The sequence below is a fragment of the Pseudophryne corroboree genome, chromosome 3 (assembly GCF_028390025.1).
Source record: "Pseudophryne corroboree isolate aPseCor3 chromosome 3, aPseCor3.hap2, whole genome shotgun sequence".
NCBI lineage: Eukaryota > Metazoa > Chordata > Amphibia > Anura > Myobatrachidae > Pseudophryne > Pseudophryne corroboree.
Genome location: NC_086446.1, coordinates 615,441,872 through 615,458,075, shown reverse-complemented (window position 1 = coordinate 615,458,075; position 16,204 = coordinate 615,441,872). Strand labels below are relative to the sequence as shown.

At 41.8% G+C, this 16,204-nt stretch overlaps 1 protein-coding gene across 3 annotated transcripts in view; it reads left to right on the top strand.

Annotated features, from left to right (window-relative positions):
- The window catches only part of LOC135056445 (solute carrier family 22 member 15-like), a 469,036-nt gene that overhangs the window by 390,926 nt on the left and 61,906 nt on the right, over positions 1–16,204 (top strand). For 2 of the 3 annotated variants that reach the window (XM_063961635.1, XM_063961634.1), the window contains exon 10: positions 9,950–10,022. In XM_063961635.1, coding sequence (XP_063817705.1) covers positions 9,950–10,022 — 73 coding nt within the window. Of the gene's footprint in view, positions 1–7,478; positions 7,523–9,949; positions 10,023–16,204 lie in introns of all 3 variants that reach the window. The other variant, XM_063961636.1, reaches the window with a different exon arrangement.

Genomic DNA, 16,204 nt, shown 5'->3' with positions numbered 1-16,204 from the left:
GGGAAAAAAGATAGTGAAGTACCTAGTCAGATTGTGGTGGTAAGGGATTCTATTATCAGGAAGACAGACAGGGAAATCTGCTACCAGGGCCGTGATCACCGTATGGTTTGTTGTCTCCTGGGTGCTCGGGTACGGCACATCGCGTACCGGGTAGACAGATTGTTGGAAGGGGATGGTAAAGAGCCGGCGATCTTGGTGCATGTCGGCACCAATGACAAAGTTAGTGGTAGGTCGGATGTCCTTAAGAAAGACTATAGGGAATTAGGCAAGAAACTTAAGGCATGGACATCTAGGTTAATATTCTCCAAAATATTACCAGTGCCACGCGCTAGCCCGGGGAGACGGATGGAGATTAGGGAGATAAATGTGTGGCTTAGAGACTGGTGTAGGAAGGAGGGGTTTGTGTTCTTGGAACACTGGAGGGATATTCACTGTTCAGGAGGGATAGGGCTACCAAAAGGGGAGAAGGGGTATGTCTCTTTGTTAAACCACCTCTAAGACCAAACTTAATAGATGTTATTTACGAGGGGACTGAGATAACGTGGAATCGCTATGGGCTGGGATCATAAGAGTGGGCACTGAAGCAGAAAAACTAGTCATTGGCACATGCTACAAACAAACGGATATTAGCGTACATGAGGAGGAACAACTCTTGCAGCAAATTGGGGGACATCCTAGTGATAGGGGATTTCAATTATCCTGATATAAATTGGAGTAACGATTCATGTGTAAAAGCTAGGAGCAGCAGGTTTCTAAACACATTAAAGGATCAATACTTGTCTCAATTAGTCGAGGACCCAACCAGAGGTAATAATATTCTGGACCTAGTTATTACCAATAATGTGGACATTATATCAAACATTACAGTTGGGGAGACCTTGGGAAACAGTGATCACTATATGATCACATTTGATCACATCAGTTTCAAGAAACATAGCTATAAGGGATCAACCAAAACATTAAACTCTAGAAAAGCTAACTTCAATATGCTGAGACGGGCACTAAACGACATTGATTGGGAAGTTTTGTTTCATGGTAAGGACACATCGGAAATGTGGGATGCTTTAAAAGGGTTGCTTGATAGCAATATTCACAAATTCATTCCCATGGGCAGTAAACGTAGGAGTACTAAACACAAACCAATGTGGCTTAATAAGGAGGTCAAAAAAGAAATGGATAAAAAGAGGCTGGCTTGCAAAGCATTTAAATAAATTGGAGGGGAGGAGTCATTCCAGTATTACAAGGAATGCAATAAAAGATGCAAAAAAGTAATGAGCAGCTAAAATTGTAAACGAAAGGCAAATCGCTATAGAGAGTAAAGCCAATCCTAAAAAGTTTTATAAATGCATAAACAGTAAAAGATTAAAAAAAGAGAATGTAGGCCCATTAAAAGGTGAACTGGGAGCATTGATAAACGACAAAATAAAAGCGGATATACTGAACAATTTTTTTTCATCAGTATTCACCAGGGAGGATCAGATGGTGATAGTAGTGCATAACGGCAATGAAGGTAATGATTCTTGGCTAGATGCTTAAGTGACAAAGTAGTTCTGTAGAGGATAAGCAACATGAAGATTAATAAATCACCGGGCCCAAATGGTTTTCACCCGAGGGTTATTATGGAGCTTAGGGCACAGCTAGCAAGACCCTTATACTTGATTTTGATAGTTCAGTTAGATCATGTATGGTACAGAGGGATTGGCGTATAGCTGAGTTAGTACCATTATTTAAAAAGGGATCTAAAAATCATCCTGGGAACTATAGACCAGTTAGTATAACCTCTATAGTGGGTAAAAAATTGGAAGGAATTTTGAGGGATAGCATAGAGGATTATCTGCGGAATGCGACATTTTTTTAGCAAGAGTCAGCATGGGTTTGTGAGGGACAGATATTGTTAAACTAACTTAATTAACTTCTATGAGGAAGTGAGTGATGATCTTGACCAGGGCAAAGCAGTGGATGGTCTTTTTAGATTTTGCAAAAGCCTTCGATACAGTGCCTCACAGGAGACTGAACATCAAATTAAGGGAACTTGGCCTAAGAAATACTATTTGCACATGGATAGTTAATTGGCTGGATAACAGAGTACAAAGAGTGGTTGTCAATATAATGTTCTCCAGCTGGGCACCAGTAGTCAGTGGAATTTCACAAGGGTCCGTATTTGGCCCGCTACTGTTCAATATATTTATTAATGATCTAGGAATAGGCCTGGGAAGCACAGTACAAACAAAATGGAGAGCGGTCCACAAGCGCTGCTAAATTCTCCAGATATATCCTGGTGACCTGTGTACTGTTGATATAGGTGGAAGGGTACAATTAATCAGTGGTGCACACTATACTGTTGCCACTTTAAAAGGAACCTTCAGACTCCCAGTAACTCAGTGAGATACGTTCACATAAAGGTTTCTTTTAACTGATTGTTGTCCTTCCTCCACCAATAATAATGTGCAAGCTCATATTGTCACAACTGAGGGTTTAGGCTGATGGGAGGAAGCCTCAGTTGTAGGGGGTGAAATGAAATCAAACTTAGATGGTTTAATCAGACCCCTGGACATGTAAGTGTGGAAGGAAACCGGAAGGTGTGACCATGACAAGCAGGTTAAAAGTCAAATGAAAGTTTATTAAACAGACTCTGTATAATCACAACAGCGTTCACAGTCAGAATTAGCAGTGGCAGATAATACAGTTCCTGGATCACTAAACCATAAAAGGTATAACAGAGCACTGGTAGGTTGCAGAACGGATGTTATAGTCCTTGGGTAGAATAACCTTACCAGGCCAGGCTGTAGTAGTGGAGACAACCGAGGAACATGCCAGTAGGTGTATGAGATGATGCTGGTAACTGGAATGCACTGTAGGAGTCACTGGACGGAACCAGCCAGATGGTGGAGACACGGAGTTAAAACTGAAAGATGCTAGGGTGCGTGGAAACAGATGAAATGAAGAGTGGTTACCGGTGGTAGTGGATACTGCTGGTAAGTAGAAATCCGCTGGGAGAACACCGGCTCTTTAAGGAGGCTGAATTCTGTTGGAAGCAGGTTGCTGGAAACAGATGGGTTAATAGCTGAAAGCTTGGAAGCTGGAAGCAAACGAAGTAATAGCTGAAAGCTGAAGCAGTCACAGAGGATTGCAGAGTCAGGCTGCACCGCAGGATGGAAAGCAGGTGCGGGTCTCTTTGTGGATGCTGGAGACAGGAGCTGGAACCTGGAGAAACAAACCACAGGAGAGAGAGACTGGAACAAGGTATGACATTCAAAGCACTGACATCTATCTGGCCCAGACACAGGATACTTATACCTGCTGCTATGCAGGCATTGGCTGGGCAATTATGCAGATTCCAGAGATGATGGATTGGAGGAATTGGAGCATGTGATCAAATCCAACATGGCTGCGCCCATGCTGGAACCTGGAGGGAAAACCTGGTTTGGAATGAAATGTGCAAACATAGTGATAATGGCGGCGCCGGCCGCGGAGGACAGGAGACGCCAGATGACAGTTATATGCTGAGACACTTGGAGGGCAGCAGAGGCCGCGGCAGGCATGATACATAATTCTGAGAACCTGCAGCAATAACACAGTAACGGCGGCGGAGGCCGCGGAGGACGGGAGACGCCATGTTGGATTCAAACATGGCGCCGCTGTGGTAGTGTCTCAGAATGACAGGCGGGATGTGCAGAGTGTTGACACAGATGAGATCCGGATTTGGAACGCTGGGCCAGTCTCAGAAGACACCTAAACGGCAGGTAATGGCGTCCAGATACCCGGATCGTGACACATATAGAATGACACTCACCTAGGCTATAAGCCCTATGTACATCCAAAGGTTTCTTTAATCCCAAGGTGTCTGTCAACGTATTTTCCATCAGACGAATGTGCGGTGTAATGTGACAAACGGACACTACTGTGCGGTGTAATGTCAAATGTAAATTTTTACTATTCTGTGTCCACAACCCTATATTTTTGGTGCGCGCCTTCAGCACGCACTGTCTCTGATTCGAGCACATCTAACACCAAAGGAAACTTTTGCCCTGAGCTCCTCAAGGTCTAGAACAGGCCCTGTCACCAATTTTAAAATATCCTTTTCTTTTCAAATGTAACATACCCCCATTTCAACACAGGGAAGGGGTGCTGAAACATACCCTTACTCCAGGCGTCATGGCACCTAGCTACACCTCTGATAAGGGGCACTACTGTGGGCATTGTGTATAAGTACTGTGTGGTGTAACGTGTATAAGGGGCACTACTGTGTGACGTAACATGAATAAGGGGCACTACTAGGGGGTGTAATATGAATCAGGGGCACTATGTTTGGGGTAAAGTGAATAAGATTGTAATACTGTGTGGTGTAATTTGAATTGTGGGCCACGCACCTTTCTTGTGTGACCACATCCCTTTTTGCGTCATGTGCTGTCCCTTTTTTACAGATGGGAGGGTGCAAATTTATCATTTACAGTGGGGCGCCAAACACTCTAGCACCGGCTCTGTATCCCACAGTGCCCATTCAGAAGTAACCGTAAATTTAAGCTTGAGCGAGTCATTTATAAAGGATTGAACCAGAGACCAGAACGATTGAACCTCTTCGCAGGCCCACATACAGTGCATTATATCTGCATCTGAAAGTGTACATTTAAAACAATTAGAGTTCGAAGATGCTCCCAATAAAAGGCGTAGTTTTGGTGTAATATACGCACAGTGTAACAATTTGTAGTGCATTTCCGCATAGGAAGTCGAAATAAGGCATTTGTTTAATTTGACAAAGGAAGACAAGATGTCTTGTATGGATACATTAGGAAATACCCCTCTCCATTTTGCCAGGTCAGAGTTCAGTGTTCCTAAATTCTACTGACTTTTCACCAGAGAGTATATGAATGAAGTCGAATAAATCAATAGAGAGCCCCGGCTGACTATATTATCTATATTGCGTGACTTGTCCTTATCTGATAGGGCCGATAGAACTTTCTTTATAAAACCGCAAATTTGAAAATAAACAAAGAGGGGTATAGGGATTTGCGGGTTTGATTTTTGAAGATGTACAAGTGTACGCAACTGTAAGGTGTCTAAATCTAAAAATTTATAAATTAATCGCAGACCTTTCCTAGACCAAGAGGCGAGGAAATCAGACGACAAACCCCTGGCGAATCCGATGTTATGGGTTATTGGGAGAAAAAATTTTTTGGAAGCTGAGACCCCCATCTTCTTACGTACCAGCCTCCAGGCAGTACAAGTGGTAGTCAGTAATAAGTTTTTGGAAATATGAGAAGGTCGCATATACAATAGACTAGATAATGATATCTGAGGGCACAATGCTCGTTCTTAGCTCGTATTGGCATAATTTTCGGTGTCTTTTAACCAATCCAGAGCATATCTATAATTCGCCGCTAGGGTATAGGTGCAAAAACAAGGCAGATTATCCCCCCCCCCCCCCTAATGTGGGAGGTTGACTTAATTTAATCAAGGAGATACATGGTTTTTTATTCGCCCAAATGAATTAACTAACCGCTGTATTTAAAATTTTAAGATCCGTATCTGAGATCAGTACAGGCAACATCTGCAGTGGGTACAGTATTCTCGGGAAAGAAATCATTTTTATGAGATGACATCTGCCTAAGTAAGATAGGGGTAGAAGTTTCCAGCTAAAAAAGTCAGACTGTATACGATTAATTATGCCCGGGAAATTCGCCCTATACAAATTGAATGGGTTGGCGGGGACATTTAGTCCTAAATATATTTCAAAAAGGAGGTGGCCCATTTAAATGGGAACTTGTCGTCCCAATGTAATTTGGCAGCATTATGTAATGCTAAGGTTTCAGATTTTGATTTATTAATGAGAAATCCCGATAACTTATGAAAGTCCTCCAGCAGTGTAAGTAAACTGGGAAGAGCCGTTTGAGGATTCTCAAAAAACAACAAGAGATCATCCGCGTAGGCAGTCGCCTTCAACTCGTGATGTCCTATATGGACTCCTCTCCAATCCGAGCAATCATAAAAGTGGCGTATAAGTGGGTCCAAAGCCAAATTAAAAAGCAGGGGCAGCCCTGTCTAGTGCCTCAGTTTCTTATTTTATACCCTTTTCACACTGAAATCCTGGGTTCACTCCGAGATATTGAAAGCTGTGTAGCAGTTGCTCAGAGCCCTTTCATACTGCACTTTCGACCCGGGTCAGCGCCTTTCACACTTAATACATGTCTGCCCTGCTTCCTAATCTCCTCACCCATGATAAGAAGGAGCCCCTGGACCTCCACATTGTCCCAATTAGCCATGTTGTCTGGTCTGCTGCTTTTAGATGACATAATCTCTAAGCACCTCCGATCCGCCAACCAGCTTCTTTTAGCATTACCTAGATCGACAACCCGGGTTGGTCCTGGATTTGACTCTAGTCACAACCAGGGTCGAGTACCCAAGACACACAACCTGAGTTGCCCATTTCACACTGAGACAGGACCCAGCTTGTCCGGGCAGTATCAGAGGTCATAAGATAAGTGTGAAATGGGTATAAGTTTGCTGATAGCATACTAGATACCTAGGATCAGTGTTTTGGGGCACCTAAGTCCCGAGTCTGTGGCATGCTAAACAGGGCTTTTTGACGTGATTTGAGAATAGGTGTATGTGGTGACATCTGTACATAAACAGTTTGAGAAAGCTAAAATTTTCTGTAGAATTCATTGCAGCTGGCATAATATTTTATGAAAAGATCAGTAAGGTTTATTTATCACTTTTATAAAAAAAAACCCTGGATCTGCAGCACATTTTACTTGTGCAGTTGCTATTGTTGTTTTTCCCCGATGTGCATACATTAGAGCATGACCCTGTTCTGCCTTTTGATGTTTGTCTGCTTAGAAGCTTTGTGTGATATTTCACGAATGGTTGATCTTAGACTGAAAAAGGCTTATATCTGCCAAGTTAAAAACATTACCTAGAAGTAATGACACATTTGGACCATCCCCTTTAATTACTTTAAACATCTTTTTTTCTTTAAATATATGCCATAAAAAAAATAAAGATACTGCCTTTACATCTTCACTTTTGGGACATTGCCTTTATTTTTAATAGCCGAACATTTACTTTTCTCTATAAATTGCTTATTCCAGTTACCACCAGCTGACGTTGCGTTCAGTTTAGGGGCACCCACGTTGCGTTATCACAGCAGGAGTGGGCAGTCTTGCTTCTAATGTAATGTTTGGAATTGAATCCTAATAATTTATGTTTAGTAAAACTAGCCACTGATCTGGTAAAATTGGCCTGAACAACCGGACAGCAGTGGCATCTATGGAATACTCTAATGGGCTGTGCGCTATGGTTTCAGATTTGCAGCATCTATGAGGTCACGTGGGCATCTACTAGATGTTATTGACTCACATTATCAGATATTCTATAATATTTTGTCATCCAAAAAATCGTGAACATATACAGTCAAAGTCAGCATTATCCAGCTGCTGGTTCATTATGGTTTGCTAAATCTTCATTCCTTCCTTTAATAGCCAATTGCTGATTTGCCATGGACTTGTGCTATCCAGGTCAGAAGGTACTAGTCCAGTCTTGTTTGATGATTTGCTAACATTTTCAACTCAAATTATGATACGGTGCTTCAAAATGTGTAGCATATCTAATCTGTGTGTGTATGTAAATGTTTTATCTGATAATAATGTACTCTAATAAACTGCTTGCATTTCCTGTGCCTGTCTCAGCTTATTCAGGCTTTATTCAGCTTTGACACAGGCCTGTGTCTATGCATTCCAAAGTACACTGTGCACACATGGAATGCAGTAGAGGCTGCTGCTAATTGTATGGGAAAGGTTCAGTTTTACTGACTAATGATTTTAATTAATTTGCACTGATAGTTTTGGCCCTTTCTGCTTTGGAATCGATACTGGACGTGTGCATGTTAGTATGCCACAGATAGTGCAGTCCAAGTTTACCTGCAAGCTCTGCAGCACTCTTTATGACTGTTTCATAAGCAGAGGTTAAAGTGAGCCGGAATGGGGCAGAACACGTTCTACTTGGAGGCATCTGTACTGGGAGCAGCTCTACTAGGGGTCATCTGTACTGGGGGCATAACTACAGGGGGCATCTGTACTGGGGGCATAACTACAGGGGATATCTGTCCTGGGGGCCTCTCTACAGGGGGCATCTTTACTGGAGGCAGCTCTAATAGGGGGCATCTGTTCTGGGTGCAGCTCTACTAGGGGACATCTGTACTGGGGGCAGCTCTAATAGGGGGCATCTGTTCTGGGTGCAGCTCTACTAGGGGGCATCTGTACTGGGGGCAGCTCTACTAGGGGCCATCTGTACTGGCAGTGGGGCATCTCTACAAGGGGCATCTGTACTGGGGGTAGCTCTACTAGGGGGGCATCTGTACTGGGGGGCATCTGTACTTGGGGCAGCTCTACAGGGGGCATCTGTACTGGCAGTGGGGCATCTCTACAGGGGGCATCTGTACTGGGGGGCAGCTCTACTAGGGGGCATCTGTACTGGGGGCAGCTCTACTAGGGGGCATCTGTACTAGGGGCAGCTCTACAGGGGCATCTGTACTGGCAGTGGGGCATCTCTACTGGGGGCATCTGTACTGGGGGCAGCTCTACAGGGGGCATCTGTACTGGGGTCATAACTACAGGGGGCGTCTGTACTGGGGGCATATCTGCAGGGGGCGTCTGTACTGGGGGCAGCTCTACTGGGGGCATAATTACAGGGGGCATTCCTAATACTAATGATAGTATTAGGAATGTTAGGGACCCATGTGATGAAGTCACCTGGCCGCGGTACATGGGCCAGCATATTTGCACAAATGTGTGCTAAGAACTTCAATTATACTCCATTTTAATTGTGAGTTTATTTAAATTATTTTTACTATCAGTATTCTTAGTTCTAGGAGTGTGCATCTGCATCTCTCTTCCTCCGGCATCTCTACTGGGGGATAACTACAGGGGGCGTCTGTACTAGGGCAGCTCTACTGGGGGCATCTGTACTGAGGCATAACTATAGGGGACATATGTACTGGGGGCATCTGTCCTGGGGCCATCTTTACAGGGGGCATCTCTACAGGGGGAGCTCTACTGCGGGCATAACTACAGGTGGCATAAATACTGGGGGCAATACTACACGGGGCATTACCACTGGGGGCCATATGTACTATGGGCTCTACATAAGGGGCACTACAACTGTGGGCATTGCATAATGGGCACTACTACTGAGGTCATTGTATAAGGGGTGCTACTGCTGTGGTCATTATGTGTATTTGGGGTGCTACTATGGGCTTTGTGTTTAAGGGGCACTAATGTGTGTCATAACATAAGATTGTGCTACTGTGCGCCGTAATTTGAACTGGGGTTACTGTTCGGTGACCATGCCCCTTTCTTTTTTGAGACCAAGCCCCTTTTTTGCAGCAATACCTTTAAAGCTGTTGCGCTGGGGTGGGGGGTGAGTTCCACCACGTCTCCAGGACCACTATTCACAAGATGCATACCTGAGCTGTCCCAGTTTTGGAGGACAGTCCTGGTTTAAGGGCTGTATCCTGCCTCCCAATCTGGTCAGCATTGTCCTGCTTAGCCGGGCAGTTGGGAAGTTGAGTCCTATTAATTGTTTTCCTTTCTAGTTATGGACTTTAAAGTGGACAAGCGCCATAATGTGCAGCCACACCCACTTGTGGCAGTGCTAATACTCCCCGCTTCAGCTGCTAGATATTTTGGGAGGTATTCTTCATGTGGTTGTATTGTATATTGTTGTATGTTAAATAGTCATCCTTAGCAAATATTAAAGTATAAAGCCCAGATTATAAAAATATACACGTCCTAGTTTAACCATGCAAAAGCCAACAGTATTTTCCTTGCATGCAAAAAAACCCTGAATTTGCAAAGCTTGGTTTAAAAGAATAGAGCGCAAATGTATCTTTTTTTTAAATTTCATCATTTACTTCATCAGTGATCTTAATACATTTATTTTAACTGTTTTGCAGGAATGCGGGATTGGGTGTATGTGCCATGGCATGTAGATTTGGTGGTATCCTTGCTCCTTTCGTTCCATCGATGGTAAGATCTACTGTATTCTATTTGTTATAGGTAAACAGGCATTGCATAGATTATATCATAACTTTGTGATGTTTTATAATAATATAATATGGCATGAAATGCTTATATGTTACTGGTTAGGTTTATAAAAATAGTGATTTGCATGGATGGACAACTCTTAGCATGATTTGCTGGATCGTGCCTGCCAGGGTAGGTGCTTAGAAACACACAATTAGCAAAGACAGACGTAAAACTACATGACGGACTGTAATTCTGGTTTCTGAAGCTTCCAAGCTCTCTTTATTATTTGCATTTGTTCAGCCAAAACTTTTCAGGGTGGCTAATACTGTAACTAAGGAACCACAGTGTTTGCAAAATGGACAGCTAGCCCTTGTATCTCAGCCTGAGACTCTGTACCATTTTGTTTTTTTTATTGTACAGTATGTAGAGATAATCCAGATTTAGTGCAGTCCCTTCCAGGAGTGTACCTAGAGGCTTTCTATTGGCTGAAGGTCACCTAGGAAGATTGCAATGGGTGATTCACACCTGGCCATTAAAGTACACTATGAAGACTGTGCATCAAAAGAAATTACTTTGACACAATAACGATGAGAAATAGAGGATCACACCCTAGAGGCCGTTTTTTGGGGTCCGATATTGGATAAGAAACCATTCTCTTTCACCCACCAATAGTTGATTACCACCAACTTGTTATTTCATGCTAAATGCATATGTTATCCTTTCTCAATCATTATTATACTGAGGGTTCTGCAGTGTCGTACAAAAGGACAAAACTGACAGCGAGAAATATAAGTACAGACTGATACAGACAGAACATAAATTCACAGTTACATAATTACAGTGCACAGTTAGTATAATTATATAGAGAGGACGCAGGCGACCTACACTCAGACTTACAATGAGTGGACAGAATGGGGAGAAGAAGGCAGAGCCTGCAGCATTAGGAGGTGTGGTGGTAAGCTATGATGAAACAAATGAGTTTTAAGAGCATGGTTATAGGCTGAGAGTCTATATGAAAGTCTAATGAAGGGCATGCCAGAGGTTAGGAGCAGCATGGGAGAAATCCTGAAAATAGTGTAATAGGAAGAATATGTAGAAATAAGGCTGGAGACGTAGGAAAGAGTTTGAATTTAATTTTGAGCATTGTAGACAGTGGAGTAACTGGCATAGAGGGGCAGCGAAGGTAGAGCATCGAGGAAAGAAATTGTGGTGGGCAGCAGAGTTGAAAAAAGACTGAAGAGGGGTGAGATGGGATTTAGGAAGGTGAGGAGTAGATCATCATGGCCCCGCCCCGCTTTACAGCTTTTAAATGTGTAATTGTTCAGCCAACTTTTCCTTCATGAGTTGGGGGTGCAGACGGGGGTCAGCTGGATGTGGGACACTTGACCACTTTTCCGGGTGGCCAGGAGTGCCACCTGATTTTCTAGAGCCTCCCAGCTGAACCGGGAGAGTAGGATTACAGTATGACGAGAAATAATGAGAGGAGAAAAGATAGTTGTAGTACTAGTCTTCAGGGGAGGATGGGCTTGATTCTGGCAATATTGCGTAGGTGGACAAGGCAGGACTGTGAGAGGACTGAATGCTAGGGAATAGAATATTAGTTAATTTTTTGAGTTACTGCGTTTCGGAAGTGTAAGGAATGTTGTGGTTAAATCAGTCAAGCACTTCCCGCCTTATAGCTTACATCACTATGTAGTTTTAAATATTTGTATCATTAATGTAGATAATTACATTCATGAGTAAACATTACCAGATGTGCAATACACACAGCTTTTGGCAAGAGATCACTGCAGAGATTGATATAGTGAACTCATGACTGATACATAAGCAATTTCGTAGGTGATTTGTACATCATTTACCATCAGTAGTTTGTATAAATGATATACAGTACTGTAGAAAGCCACATATTTTATCTTTAGAGCTCAGTGTTTGCAAGAGTGACAATCAAACAGGTGTTCTATTCATTTGTGTAGCAATAGAGAAAGCAGTGTGGTATCAACTGCTGTAAGGCTGAGATGCTCTGGGAGCTCTCTATATGCTGTAGGCTTTGGAAAATACAGTATGTAGGTGCGACATGAGACAATGGAAAAATTCTGAGCGTCCCTAGAAAGGTATAAAAAGAGTGAAACATCTGTGTATGGCGTTGGTGTGTTGTTTGTGAGCAGTAGGTGCTAGTAGCAGTGGGATACATCCAAGAGCTTTCAGCTACGCCCCAGGACAGAAACACTTCAAAACATTTTGTTACCTGAGCCCAATATGTTAAATTAGTATTGTGTTACATTTACTGCACACTTATAGACAATGTTGTAAGTGCTGGAATTAGGTTCTCAGCTATGGAAGATCATTTACATAATACTCTATTTTGATGTACTGTGTTATTAAGGATGAGTCAACAAAAAGTCTGTTTTGGTACAAAAATGCACTATTGAAAAGGACACGCACTCGCTGCCTTGTAATTCCTTTTTATGCCAGGTAAAAAAATAAAATGAGATTCAGAATGATTCCATTATTTTTATTCAATATACATTAAAGTTGATGGGTTTGACTACTTTTTGTTTTATTGCGTTAATTAATGGAACTGTGAGATGACAGTATAATTCTTGATCGTGTTCCGCTTTTCATATTATAAGGGTGTCTTGTGATTCTGTCATATTGGACACTTGGTGGTGATGCTAATTTGTAGTCCAGCCCTATATTAAAGTAAGAACCTCTGTGGGTATACTACACTATTCTGGAGTGCCAAGAAATACATTTGATTTCATTTTCAATTTGTGGGAGTTCTAATTGCTATCTAAACATTGAAACAAGTGATTCATATTGTTTTAAAGTCTTGCATTCACAGTTTTGTGCCAAGTTATTTCAAAGCAGAGACTGCATTGGGTAGATATACGCTTACTAAGGAGTGGATTGTCAGAGCCGCCAATCATTGCCAGCTTTGACTGACAGTTTTAAAACAGCATTAAAAATAAATGCTAAATCAGACTTGCTTAATATTTATTGCAGCTGCTAGTTTAGTACCCGCTCCTTCGTAAATCTACCCCTAGGAGTTGTTTACTTATATGTAAATTCTAATATTACAAGTAAATGCACATAAAACTGCTATATGCCGAATATTAAGAATTAGTTATTTGGAACTCCTAAGGACAAGTTTAACACTATTGCTCTTCATTCCATAGAGGATGATCAAACCTCGAGTCCTAGGCACTTCATCTGTGTAAAAGTAATTGGAGAGAACATTTTCTAAAACTGTTATTTCATTATTTTTCATTAATTTGACTGTTTCTTTTATGACCCAACTCAGTGTTTAATTAGCATTTTGCAATGATTTAGAAGTATACTACAGTTACTGTAATCATATGAAACACTGGGATGTCTGTAGTCGCACCCAGTACGCTCATGTCTGTTATCTTTTCCATTGGCATACAGTGCCTTGCTAAAGTATTCACCCCCCTTGGCTTTTTACCTATTTTGTTACATTAAAACCTGTAATTTAAAAAAAAATTTATGTGAATTTTATGTGATGGATATGCACAAAATAGTCTAAGTTGGTGAAGTGAAATGAGAAAAATGTATATAACAAATATTTTTATAAATAGAAATTTGAAAATTGGCATGTGCATATGTATTCACCCCCTTTGCTATGAAGCCCCTCAAAAGTTCTGGTGCCACCATTTACCTTCAGAAGTCACATAATTAGTGAAATGAAGTCCACCTGTGTGCAATCTAAGTGTCACATGATCTGTCAGTATAAACACACCTTTTCTGAAAGGCCCCAGAGGCTGCAACACCACTAAGCAAGAGGCATCACACCATGAAGACCAAGGTGCTCTCCAAATAACCTGTTTCAGTCTGCCTGTGATTTGAGTCTGGGAAGGAGGTTCACCTTCCAGCAGGACAATGACCCGAAGCATACTGCTAAAGCAACACTTGAGTGGTTTAAGGGGAAACATTTAAATGTAACAAAAAATACAGAAATAGTAAACCACTGCGCTCTGGGCGGCTGCAGTTGTGTAGACCCTGGACGTCACTCAACACCCGGCAATATGAACATAAAATAAAGAAATGAGTACTACCTCAACTGCGCACAGCTTAAAAAGTCCACTCAGATGTCTTTCACAATCTGGAACGTGTCAGTCTTTAAAAAGATAGGAGGTAATCTTCCAATATTTTGCCCTTTGGTCCGTTAGGTAGAGGAAATCCCTCTAAGTAGGTCCAATGTTCCTCAAAAGAGAAAATAAAAGAACAATATGGTGTAGTACGTCCTAGATGTTAAGTTGATAAGTCAATCTAGCTTTCGTGGTTGATCGTGCTGATTCGTACCGTACTCACGTCTAAATTTGATCAGTTTCCACACATAAAGGTATCTTTATTGGTCTAAACCTCTTCTAACTGGGCGGAAATATTGCTCACACTTTATGGATTTCTCCTAGAGTGGTGTTCCAACGTGAAAGAATAATGGGGAAAAAATAGCCCGAATTACTACACCACAGTGGAATCAATTCCACCAATCCCACTAACAGCGAGGGAGATAGACTAGCATACCATACTTACACTCCAAGAGTGTTGAATAAACCCATAAAGGTATCCTTAACAGTTTACCACAATCAGACAAACCAATGAGTGTCAGAAAATAGGAGGGCAAGCGTACCCCACTTACAGTCGTCTGACTTGTAATAAGCCCGTAGCAGTTTCTTTCACCACTTCCTTCCCAATGTCGGTATAATAAAATATGTATCAGGAGTGGAAGTAGGTAAAATGGAATTTTTATTGTAACATTCAAATAAAAAAACAATCGGGACAAAAAACCTTAATGGACCGTCCAGAAGTTGTTTAACACAGTCAAAAAGGATAAGATAGAGCCGGATTATCTCACCTAATGAAATGGATGTCTGGAAGTTCCGCAGGAAGTTTATAGCCCTCACACCAACGCGTTTCGACCGTGGTCTTTGACAAAGGGCAAAAGATTGGAAGATTACCTCCTATCTTTTTAAAGACTGACACATTCCAGATTGTGAAAGACATCTGAGTGGACTTTTTAAGCTGTGCGCAGTTGAGGTTGCAAACATTTAAATGTGTTGGAAAGCCCAGATCTCAATCCAATTGAAAATCTGTGTTCAGACTAGAAGATTGCTGTTCACAAACCGAAACTATCCAGCATGAAGGTGGCTCTACAAAGTACTGACTGAAGATTTCTGTTATTTTGTCTAATTTGTTGTTTGCTTCACAATAAAAAGAAAACATCTTCAAATTTGTAGTCATGTTCTGTGAATGAAATGATGCAAACCTTCAAACAATCCATTTTAATTCCAGGTTGTGAGGCAACAAAATATGAAAAATGCAAAGGGGGTGAATACTTTAGCAAGGCACTGTATATCTGTGTCCTCATACATCATTGCTGCATACGTTCTAAATAGCCCCTCTTTAAAAATGCGGGCGCTATGTGCAAGGCAGATATAAGAAATACAGGGTTTATATTAATGGTGATCGTCGTCACAAAAAAACAAATCATGTAACAAAAATATATATAGTTTTAACTATACTGATCTGGTTCACTTTGGTCAACTAAGAAAAGAGGTCACATTTTAGATACAGAGGTGTCCTCATACATCTAGCCTCATTACACCATGTAGCTTAGATGCCTGGCATGAGTGAGCCACCAGGTCTCGTGCAACTTTGCTGGCATTGGGCGTCTTTTTTTGTGGTGCAAAAATGCATCTTAGTCGCAGTGCAAAGCGATCAGGACTCACAAGGAGACTTCATATACAGATTCAGAGACTCAGTTGCATACAGATATACAAGTTTCATATATAAAATTAATCAGCTCTGCTTCCTGGTGCGTCCTATCTGTATCGCATTGCGATTAAGACGCATTTGTGGCAAAAAAGGCACCGGACACTAACAGAGCCTCACAAAACCTTGCGCACCGAGTGGGGCATGACTGCAGCAATGAGGACACATTTTTAGATTGATTTGGGGGCACTGCTGTAGGGCATATGGATTGATTTGGGGGCACTGCTGTGGGGCATTTGGATTGATTTGGTGGTACTGATATGGGGCATATGGATTGATTTGGTGGTACTGAAATGGGGCATATGGATTGATATGGGGGCACTGCTGTTGGTCATATGGATTGATTTGAGACCACGGATGTGTATTAAAAATTAAATGCAAAAATGTTTGAA